This window comes from Engystomops pustulosus, chromosome 5, assembly GCF_040894005.1.
Source record: "Engystomops pustulosus chromosome 5, aEngPut4.maternal, whole genome shotgun sequence".
Lineage (NCBI taxonomy): Eukaryota > Metazoa > Chordata > Amphibia > Anura > Leptodactylidae > Engystomops > Engystomops pustulosus.
Window position 1 is genome coordinate 189,510,369 of NC_092415.1, and position 12,299 is coordinate 189,522,667.

The window sequence follows — 12,299 nt, forward strand, 5'->3', positions numbered from 1 at the left end:
TGGCGCTGTCCGTCGCTAATCTTGACACGCCAGAATCACCTACAAAACAACGATATAAATAGTAGCACCTAGTGCGGGGACTAGATGTCTGGCGCTCGGGGCTGCAAATTATGCATGCCCTCACCACCTCTGTTTCCCATGCTGAGAGATCGAAGTGACGTCACCTCGCTCTCCCATGCAAGGTCATGAATAATTAGCAGTCCGGAGCACCGGACATCTTGTCCCAAAGCTAGGTGCTGCTATTTATAACTTTGTTTTCTACTTGATCCCGGAATGTAAAGATTAGCAATGGACACCGCCAGGATCAAGGTGAAGAAAAGCACAGGTGAGTATTAATAGTTTTTTTAATGTTATCTATGTGGTTGATTTCCTTTAACATACAGTGCTCTTGCATCCTCTTTTCACTTTGCTTTCTAAATTATCAACATTTCAGATTTTCTTCTCTTACAGATTTGATTGTGTGAGGAACAAATTCTGGGTGGCTGCGTTTGGAGTTATTTCTTCTGGATTGGCTGTTGTCTCTAGTTTTGGCTTGTTGTTACTATGCGGAGTGCCCTTTGTTGTTACGGTTGGGAATGCACCGTTCCTCATTCTTGGTAAGTTACTACAAATTGAGGTGATCATTTTCAACAAATAGAAACAATAGGTCGATTTTCTAATATTGTCTAAAAGATAGACAAGGCAAAGTTAGACTAGACAATTTTAAACTGTACAGTAAAAAATTTCACAAAGGTTAGCGCTGTCTAATCTAACTTTACACAGCGCCCCCACAACTTTTAGCCACATCCTTGGATTAACCCATTCAAGAGCCCTCTATTCTTTTTTTTACTAGCCATTACTTGGTGAAGTTAGGTTAGGTATGTTTAGAGTCTTTGGGGTGCATGCATGGATGCCTTTTGAGCAGAGAAGAGCGAACCCCTAGTTTTAGTTTAGGTTTGGCCGTGCAACACGGACATATTGTCGAATAGGCTGGCGAACACCCAATCAGGTCTGCTCATCCCTATATTTGAGCACAGAAAAAGGTAGAAACCGCCACAGATTTTCCCACCCCCATGCCCCAGTTCCAAGAGGGCATCATGGTAGCATAAGGCTAAGTGAACTTTCAAGTTCTTTTCCATGATCATATTCATATTTTAAAGGCTACTTCATGCTTTTTGGATCTAGACATGGTTACAGAACACAAATAAAATTTAAAGGACTTGAGCAATAAAAACATTTTATTTTAAAAACAGTAAATTTTAAAAACAGTAAATTTGTTATTGTTTATTTTTTCTCACAAATATCAAATACATATTTTACTATATAAAAATATTATATAAAAATATATTTATTATAGATGTTTCTATTGTTACTTGTAGGTGTCGGGGTGGATGATATGTTCATTATGATTTCCAGCTGGCAACAAACTAAAGTAAAGGATAAAGTTGAAGACAGAATGGCAGATACATACGCTGAGGCTGCAGTCTCCATAACAATCACAACGCTCACAGATGTTCTAGCTTTCTACATTGGAATTCTGACCTCCTTCCAGTCTGTGCAGGCATTCTGTATATACACTGGGACGGCCATCTTGTTCTGCTTCCTGTATAACGTCACTTGCTTCGGGGCTTTCTTAGCTCTCAATGGCAGAAGAGAAGAGAGTAACAGGCATTGGTTCATTTGTAAGAAGGTGGCAGAAGAGAAAGACACCCATCGATCTTCTGCCTATAACATGTGCTGTGTTGGAGGAGGATACAGCCAGATCTCTGGTAAAGAGACTGATCATCCCGTCACAAATTTTTTTCGGAATCAGTATGGACCATTTCTGACTAACATCTGGACCAAGATTTTTGTTCTTATTTTGTACTTAGGATATCTGGCCAGCAGTATATATGGATGTTTTCAGGTTCAGGAAGGCATTGACTTACGCAATCTAGCTACTGATAGCTCTTATGTTCGTTCCTTCTACGATGATGAAGATTTATATTTTTCAGAGTACGGTCCTAGAGTGATGGTTGTGGTGACTGAGGAGCTTTCATACTGGGATTTAGATGTTCAGGGAAAAATTGACCGTTGTCTGGAGTCTTTTATAGATGATCCCTATGTTAGTAAGTCTCTCTCCGAGTCCTGGTTCACAGTGTATAGAGAGATGGCTCAGCAGATGAACTTGAACATTAGTGACAAAAATAATTTTATTGATAATTTATCAGTATTATTTACTAGAATCCCAGATTTTAAGCAAGATGTAGACATTCAGTCAGGCAATATAATAGCTTCCCGTTTCTTTATCCAGACAGTAAATGTTACATCAGCAGTGGATGAGAGAAACCTGTTAAACCAAGTCCGACATTCAGCAAAGACGTGTGAGATCCCGGTTCTTGTCTATCACCCAGCGTTTATCTATTTTGACCAATATGCCGTAATCATATCTAACACCATACAGAACACTGCAGTCGCTGCGGCCACCATGTTTGTGATCTCAATCCTCCTAATTCCAAATCCTCTGTGCTCCTTGTGGGTGACATTCACCATAGCATCTATTATAGTGGGTGTTACAGGTTTCATGGCTTACTGGGATGTCAACTTAGATTCCATCTCCATGATCAACCTCGTCATCTGCATTGGATTCTCTGTAGACTTCTCTGCTCACATTTCCTATGCTTTTGTCTCGAATCACAAAGGCAAAGCCAATGAGAAATTGATCGAGGCCTTACATTCTCTTGGGTATCCTATAGTACAGGGAGCTGTGTCCACCATCCTGGGGGTGATAGTCCTTTCTGCAGCTGAGAGTTACATCTTCAGGACATTTTTTAAAATCATATTCCTTGTTATTGCATTTGGTATGATACATGGACTGGTTTTCCTCCCTGTTTTTCTAACATTCTTTGGTAGTTGCATGAAGGATAATAATATTGCAAAAAATAAAAGTAATGCAGAAAAGCAAATATTAGGCAATGAAATCAAAGAAACACATTTTGATGGTTGTGACAATATGGTCATTTTTTCAAATAAATCACCAAATCTTGACTCTGATCGCCCTTAACCTTGAGTTTACTCCTGACGGGACTATAATATAAAGTCATTCCTAAAACAGATCAGTTCATCCCCATGGGGCCTCATTGTTTCAATACATTAACTTTTTTTTAATTCTCTATAAGATTTGACATAGCTATTAGGGCAGTGGTTCTCAACCTGTGGGTCGCGACCCCAGCGGGGGTCGAACAACCGAAACCGGGGGTCGCCTAAAGCCATCGGAGCCGCAATTTTATTGCGTTTTTACTGCGAATCTCATGGTTTGGGGTCACCACAACATGAGGAACTGTAATGCGGGGTCACAGCAGTAGAAAGGTTGAGAACCACTGTATTAGGGTTACATAACCTGAATAATCTTTATTATAAATAAATATAAATATATATATATATATATATATATATATATATATATATATACTGCAATTTCTTTGATATAGGAACAATGCCTTGACTGTACTTGACATGTCTTATTAAGATACTGAAATATTTGCAATCTTTTTACAATTTACTCATTTAAATCCATGGAAAAATTTGTAAACCAAAAATGTTGGCAAATGTTGGAGATCTGGAGACCGGACTAGAGGTTGATGATCTGATTTCCTTCTATAGCATTTATTATTTCTGAGGCTTATGTGTAAAAATGTTTTGGACTTACTATATGCACTGGAAATTAGATATTCAGCTGTGTTGGATTTATGTTACATTTTAAGTGTCCACTCCTCTGCTTTCTTTTTGAGTCAACATTTTGGCATTTCAATAAGGAGAGAAGGATAAGAGCTGAATAAAGGGGTTAAAAGCACTTTACCAGATAAAATATATCACTTGTACCACTGATTTTAACAATTTTGTTAAAAAGAATATAACCATTTAAGAAAAATATGTACGCAATAAATTGTAAAAATAAAATTATGTGGCTGATATAATAAAACAGTTTTCATAATTTATTAATATGTAGATACGTGAAATTGCTTAATATTATACATTATAGTTTCATTAATTCTTAACTTACAAGTAGCACAGCGGGCAAGGAAAAAACCCAAATGTAATACAATGTATTGTGTTTATTTCATTTCATTAAAAATATACAAAAACAGATAAAATACAAGGTACCAAGGAACAGTATACAGGAAAAGAACAGAAATGATGCATCTGACAGGATCATGATTAAGAAATGAATAAATGAAAATAATTAATTCTAAAATAATATCGGCCTGGATAAAACAATAATTCATAAAATATTAAGTGTCAAGTGTCAGATATTAGGAGTCCTTGCCTTTATTAAAGGGAGTGTGTAGTGTTTGAAGGGTAGGGGATTATGTAACAACGGCAACCAATAAGTTGCCGATAGTCGAAAAACAAGTGTATGAGATGATGATGACAGCCTGGTTTTACCTGGTGCAATCGGTCCTGAGCGTCCCATTCACAAACCAGAAATAGCACCTGTGCAGTAGTCACATGACTCGCAGTCACATGGAGGCTGGGTTACATGACCGGGAAGCGGTGGCACTCTTGCATCTGCAAACCAGGACGAAAGGGAGCACATATGCACACCAGGAACTAGTGCGATCCTACGTAAATCAAAGACTTACTACAGAGGAAGATATTTTGGCAGTAAAACATGTTCTAACTAAAAAATCTAAACAGATAAAATATATGAATGGCAAACATAACAAACACAAATGCTTTGCTAACATGTGACTGCTGGCCATGTGACTGCCACACAGGCGTTACTTCCGGTTTGCGAATAGGAACACTTGGGACCGCATGCGCCGGGTAATACGCGGCTATTATCATCATCTTATACACTTGTTTTCCGACTACACTCATTGGTTGCAGGTGGTATATATTCCCTTACCACTTAAACACTACACATTCCCCTTGATAAAGGCAGGGACGCTGAAACGTGCGTCGTGGAAGTGACTGCTCATGCTGATAAATATGGGTATGCATTGACTTCTTGTATCTGGCACTTGACACTATCACATGGAGAGAAGACCTGAGAAGGCCTGCATTTTCCATTGGGCTGTAGAGAATGGAGAGCTTGCTCCCAGATGGACTTAAGATCTTGCACCACTTCTTCCACGGCAGGCACATCAGAAGGCACAACAAGAGGGAGAGGCAGGAAAGGATGTCATCCATACACAATGAAGAAAGGGACGGCACCGGCAGATTCAGAACCCAGAGAGTTATATGAGAAGTCTGCCCAAGGTAGGCCAATTGTCCTGTCGAGTAGAGACAAAGTGCCATAGATAGCAGCCTAGAGTCTGGTTGATCCTCTCCACTTGCCCAGTAGTCTCCGGATGATATGCAGAGGAGAAGGCCAGCTTAACTTGCCGTTGGCTGAACAAGGAACCGAGAACCTGGAAACAAACTGGACCCTATGGTCCGATACAATGCGCTGAGGAAGTCCATGAAGCCAGAAGATGTGGATGAAGATCAAGCTGGCAAGGCGCGGAGCTGACAACAGACCTAGCAGAGGCACAAAGTAGGACATCTGGGAGAACCGGTCTGTTACCTCCCAGATGATGTTATTACCAGAGGAAGGCGGAAGATCCGTGATAAAGTCCATGGCCCCGTAGGTATCGGTAACAGCAGAAGAAAACCAGCTGGTTTGAGACAAGATGGCTTGTTTTGGGCACAGGAAGTGCAGGAGCCCACAATATCCTGTACGTCACTCTTCCAAGGCAAGCTTTATGGCCAGAAGCTCCTGATCACCAATAGAGTAGTTCCTCTCTGCGGCTGAAAAGGTCTTAGAGAAGAAGCTGCATGTGAGGGTTTTGACCTTTGGGTCCTATCTGGGTAAAAAACGGCTCCAGCACCAACCGAGGAGGCGTCAACCTCGAGCAGGAATAGTTTCTCAGTATCAGGCTAGGTGAGAACAGGAGCAGAGGTAAAGGCAGACTTCAGCTTGGAAAAAGCTTCTTCAGCCAGAATGGGAGACACGAAGGAGAAGAAATGCGGAATAAACTGCCGGAAGTAATTAGCGAAGCCCAGGAATCTTTGGATAGCATGAAGTCCTACTGGGCGAGGCCACTGAAGTACCGCAGACAACTTGGCAGGATCCATCTGTAGTCCCTTGTCAGAGATGATGTATCCGAGGAATGGTAGACACTTTTGGTGGAACTGGCACTTCCTGAGTTTAGCATATAGACAAGTAGCCCTTAGGCGCCTCACAACTTGTCGCACGTGGACCTGCTGAAACTCTAGGTCTGAAGAGAACACCAGGATATCATCCAAGTAGACAATGAGACAAGTATAAAGTCTCTAAAGATATCGTTGACAAATTCTTGAAATACTGCAAGCGCATTGCACATTCCAAAGGGCATGACCAGATACTCGAAGTGGCCTTCCCAAGTTTTAAAGGCGGTCTTACACTCATCACCCTCACAGATACGCATAAGATTATATGCCCCCGAATGTCCAATTTCGTGACGATCTTGGCACCACTAGGGCGGTCAAAGAGTTCTGTGTTTAGGGGTAGCGGATACCAGTTCTTCACTGTGACTTTATGAAGACAGCGATGGATCTCTGCAAGGATCTCTGCTTGGTTCTCTGAGAAGACATCAGCATAGTCCATATGGGCAGCGGGAAGACCCACCAGAAGCTTGGATTACAATGAGCTGACCGGGTGGAGAGGCATGAGGAATTGAGACTGACACCCGGGACCCCAGTGAAGAACTTCCCCAGTCTGCCAGTTGAGGACAGGTGCGTGTTGCTGCAATAATGGAAGGCCCAATAATACAGCTTGCTCAATTTGGCTTGTGTTTCTAAGTGGCTTGTGAATATAGGTGGGGTGAAAACAAGAGGATTTTGTGTGTGCTAAGAGTGAATCTGTGGTTTGGGTGATTGTGGACTGAGTAAATAAGTGATAGGAAGGGCATTTTCTTAGTGTCACAATTTAATTAGCTTTTTTTCCCCCTTTCTTTGCCTGGCTTGCTAATTGGGAGGAGGGATTAGTTTGCTCAGCTGATAAATTAAGGGGTAGCAACTCAGTTTTGAGCTTGCTCATTTTGGCTTGTGTTTCTAAGTGGCTTGTGAACATAAGTGGAGTTAAAAAAAGCAAAGTTCAAAAAAGAAGAGTCCACAGAAGTAATCTACATTTTATATCTCTTCATTATACACTCCTCACAGTTTTTAAACTAGGATATGGCTAGCAAGATTGGTGCTAGTGTACACTCTGCCATATGTATACACTGCTGGAGCAGGAGTTCCAGGGTGAATACTGCAGCGACAGATGTGCCCATATTTTTTATTGTCTCCCTGGGGCCAGGGTTTGGCATGTGGTGGAAAGGGTGGATAAATTACTGGGAGGGGCTGGGGATGACCCAGCTGTCATGGTCCTTGTTGGTACCAATGACAGAATAAATGGTAGGTGGAGGAGCCTGAAGAATAACTGTAAAGAAATAGGTCAAAAGCTTAACGGAAGGAACTCTAAAGTAGTATTCTCTGGAATTCTACCTGTGCCATGCGCTACACAGAGAAGACAGCGGGAGCTCAGGGAGTTAAATGAATGGCTTAGATCATGTAGACCAGAGGGATTTGGGCACCTAAAAGGAAGGGGGGCTGCTGTGCTGGGGGAGAAGATCCTAGCAGGGGTGGCGGAGTATTTAAACTAGGATCGAGGGAGAAGGAAAATAAAAAGACACAAAAGGGGTAGACAGGTCAGAGAGGGGGCAGGTTATGTTGGGGGGTGGTGAATTGGGCAGTGTATGGGGGGACTAAGGCAATGGATAATGAGATCCACAAGTTACAAAGCAATAGTGAGAATATATTTGCCAGTAAAATTACGGGAAACCCTCGGGAACATAATTATTTTCCTCTTAACCCATTAAGGACCTGGCCCTTTTTCTATCTATAACTTATTTTTTACACGTAAAGATCTCCGTGGCGGCTTGTTTTCTGTGTAACAAATTGCACTTCATAGTGACAGTATTGAATATTCCATGCCGTGTACTGGGAAGCAGGAAAAAAATTCCAAATGCTGTGAAATTGGTGAAAAACCGCATTAACTGCGTTTTCTTGTGGGCTTGGAATTTTACAGCTTTAACATGTATACTTTATTCTTTGGGTCAGTGCGATCACTGGGATACCAAATTTGTATAGGTTTTATAATGTTTACAAAAATTACAAACTCATGTAGAATTTTTTTTTTTAAATTTTGACATCTTCTGGCGCTTATAACTTTTTCATACTTTGTTGTACGGAGTTGTGGAGCACTTTTTATTGATTTTTTTATATTTTTCAAAATGGCACTATTGGGCGCTATCTTCCATTACGGGATTAAACACAGTGAAAAAACGTTAGTATATTTTGATAGATCAGGCATTTTTGGATGCATCTATACTTAATCTGTTTCTGATTTTTATTGTTTATTTATATTTATATCAGTTCTAGGGAAAGGGGGGTAATTTGAATTTTAAAGTTTTTTTATTCTAACTTTTTTTTTTAACTTTTCCTTATTTTTACTTTTACTATTTTTTAGACTCCCTAGGGTACTTTAACCCTAGGTTGTCTGATTGATCCTATCATATACTGCCATACTACTGTATGTCGACAATGATTAGATAGGTACCATGAGGCTAAGAATTTAAAGTTTCAGGAAGACCCCATGGGGTGGCAAGGAAATTGACATCCCCTTTGGTCGTGACTTCGGGGTGGTACTATGGACCCATTTGGTGAAGTAGGGATCACGGAGCACTGGGACATGTCCCATTTTGAAGTGGTTCTCCTGTAGGAACAAAATATCTAACTTATGCATGCCATACAGTATCTGTGACGCTTCTGAGGGATATTAAGCGTCCTGGTAATTATTGATCCTAGCTTAAGTGATGCCATACGTTGTGGAGCTGCAGGACCCGATTCAATGATAGAATGAGGTAGGAGGTCAGAGGAGAAAGGCTGAGTGGGGGAGAGGGTGCGAATATGGAGGGAAAAGAGAAGAGAGAAAAGGAAAAGAAAAGAAAAAGGAAGAAAAAAAGAAAGGCTAAGATAAGGTAAAGAAAGAGAAACTGGACCTAAGACTAGATCTAAGTTAACTACAGGGCATGCAGAGACCTGCTGGACACACGTCCCCTAGTAGAAGGTAGTCTAACTATCAAAGAAGCCCATACTTAGGGCCGTTGTGCCTAACATGGAGGATAATCATGAATATGAACAAAAGGAACCCAACTGCATATGAATAAGCTATCAACAGCAACAAATTAAAGTATAACAACCCACACAAGGCAGAGGATACTCAGGCAAAGATGGTAAAGTCCGAATTACAGAACATTTTATGGAATCACACCTGTGAGCATCTGGGTGTCTTCTCCTCCCCCGTGGACCTCCTGGACTATTGCCAGCTCTTCTTCAAGGGACTCACTGAGGGCAAGGTTGGATTGCTGGATCTGCTGGAGTCAGAAACGAAGGCCGAGCTGAGCTGCAGATTTGAAGTCTGAATGGGAATCCCTAGGTGTAGGGAATGTTCCATTGATTCAGATATTCAAATAGTGGGCATTATGTCTTGAGAAGGGTCAACCTCAATAGATCAGGCAAGAGCTGTAGAGTAAATCCCTGATAGTTAATCTGCTCCAAGGATCTGACCCTGTTCATGATAGCGTCTTTGAGTTGATATCTATGCACTCGGCAGATGACATTACGTGGGGGTCCTCAACAGTCTGGTGAGCTTGGAGTGTGCGGTGAGCTTTATCCAGTTCAACTGGGAAGGAATCTGGTACCCCCAAGACTATGTTGTATTGAATGGAGGACATCATGTAGCTGAGAGGATTCTACAGATTCTATTAGTGCTTGGATACGGATGTTGTTCCCCCTGCCTCTATTCTCAGCATCGTCAAGTTGATCTATCAAGTATTATAGCTGGAAAGAATGAATGGTGAGCATGGCAGAGCGAGAGCCCAACTGTTCTTTCAAGGCTACTCGGCCACTTCAGTGGACACAGTCTGTAGTTCATCTTCATGCAACACAGTTATCTCAGTACTATAACACTTTTCAAGGCATAAGACATAGCATTCCATGTCTTCCCTGGTAGGGATCGTTTTCAGATGGAACTTAAGATTCTGTAGTTCAGCCAAGACCTCCTTCATGGAGACATGAGCGCATGGTGTGGAGATGATCCCTGCAGACTGTGAAAAGAGAGTTGTGGAGAAGGTGCTGCCTCTGGAGACTGCATAGCCACAAACATGAGGGGGTCACTGTGTGGATTGGTGGAGCCAGTTATCATGACACCTAGCTGCATTGATGTAGTAGTGTCCACTGCAGGCCTCTCTGTGGTCCGGGCTCGCGGACCAGTGTCTTCTCCAGTGAGATCCGGGGTTGCGTGTACAGTGTTACAGCCACAAGGGTCTGGGCAGGGGACCCAGGTGGGACAGGGCAAGCTCCCGATGGTGACCTGAGCATTACCTATTGGGGAACCCCTGCACCTATCACCCTGGGCAAGCCAGTCCTTGTGCTTCCAGCATGGTAAGGGTCTGCCTCCGCCCCCTTTGATGAAGGTGTGGGCTCTGGTATAGGGAATAAAGCTTGGGAGGTTGGCAGTCCCATTGGGCAGGGGGTACTCTGCACAGTGGCAGGTTGGTGCACCTCTGCCATGACAACAAACTGACTGTAAGTATGGCTTCTAATGAGTCCCGCAGCCCTGTTGCACAATGTTCTGCTGGCTGTGACATGGGGGGCAGTTCTGTCTGCTGAGGCAGTGTCAGGAGCTGCCCCGGTAATATGTATTGCAGCCATTTTTGACAGAGGCCGCAGTCCTACTTCGTGCCCTTTTCGCAGGAGCGGGTTTTCCTCCGTGCCAGCCGCAGGCGGATGCTGTAGGTTCTCCGCTCCGTCCCCAGGCCGCTAGGGTGGGACCTAGTCCATGCGGTCAGTGGCCATTTTAGGAGCCCCAAGGGGACCCAACGCATCCGAGGTGCTCACGGCCAGAGGATCTCTAATGGGGGATCCAACACAGCCTCGGAGCGCCCGGTCTAGTACCTGTCTGCCTGGGCAGCCGGTCCACTACTCACAGGTAGTGAGGATAGCCTCAGAAAGCGTGGAGCGGGGCTGGGCGCGCCATGTCGGGATCCGGTGGCTTGGTGCCTGCTCTGTGGAGGCTCATCAGGTAATGGACTGTAACCCTCGATATGACCACGGTCTGGAGGGCTGAGTGGGTCTTCACAATTCCTTACTGGCCTAGTCCCATGTGTGGGTGCAGTTGGGTTTCTGGGTTTCAATGCTGGCACGATATAGGGCCGAGTTAGGACAGGAGCTAGTATGCTGCATGTCCGCTCTCCTCCATAGCCAGGCCAAAGTTTGAACATTTTGGCAATATACCATGGGAAATAATTGTTTTTAGGATGTGATAGAACGAACATTTTGAGTTGGGATGCTAACTCACATGTTTATGATTTTACATTTTTTTTACTTTTATATGTGTTCTAGGGAAAGGGGTTTGATTGCTTATACAATATACTTCAATAGAACTGTATTGCAGCATATTGTGAATAAACTGTATACTACTCCTGTATTAAAGTCCATCTGCAACAGACTGTAATACATATTGCCAAAAGACAGCCATGAGAGCCTTTATAAGGCTCCCAGCTGTTATGGCAACCAATTGGTGCCCTGCAATGACATCACTGAGGGTGCCTATCAGCTTTCTAAAATGGCGGCACCCATAAGCAGCACTGTTAGGTTTAGTGGTCGATCCAGCACCAACTGCGGCAGTTACCGGCAGTTGACAGCTGTATAATATAGCTGACACCCACCTGGTATGGAGTCCCTGATCCTTGTATGAAGTCTGGGCTTAATCTGGAGCCCTCTCCATGAACCCCATTCACGACTGGAAGATGTATATTTAGGTCGGCAAGTCATGAAATGGTTAAGATTTCTTAAATTTCTTTCTTAAGATTTCTTAGATCTCAAATATTCTCAGAAAATTTTACTTTCAAATGTTTTCATGTCTGCACCATAGTTCTTCCCTGAAACACTCAGGTGTGCTGACATTGAAACAATTAGTGTCTTCTGTCCAAAATCACCAGTGCTGTTCACAAAATGAAGGGAACCTGTCAGCATATTCTCCCCTACTTCTGCATAGGTATCTTCTGACTTGCATGTAACCAGATATCTATCAAAAAGCTCAAGCAGAGAGAAGCTACCCTGAAGACTATTGTTCTAAAGGTATTTTAATTTGATACACGGCAACATCTCAGACTTATAAATAATGACATTCGTTATAAAAGAAAATCTGCAAAAACTTGAAAGTTTATTTGAAGATGATTCTTTATTATACAAGGATTTTGGCACCAAAT

At 42.6% G+C, this 12,299-nt stretch overlaps 1 protein-coding gene across 1 annotated transcript in view; it reads left to right on the forward strand.

The window, feature by feature from the left end:
* Window positions 1-3,064, forward strand: part of LOC140134276 (patched domain-containing protein 3-like) — a 6,653-nt gene extending 3,589 nt beyond the window's left edge. Inside the window, exons 3-4 of the mRNA XM_072154857.1 lie at window positions 451-596; window positions 1,359-3,064. Coding sequence (XP_072010958.1) covers window positions 451-596; window positions 1,359-3,022 — 1,810 coding nt within the window. The 3' untranslated portion in view covers window positions 3,023-3,064. The remainder of the gene's footprint in view (window positions 1-450; window positions 597-1,358) is intronic.
* The last annotated feature ends 9,235 nt before the right edge of the window (window positions 3,065-12,299 follow it).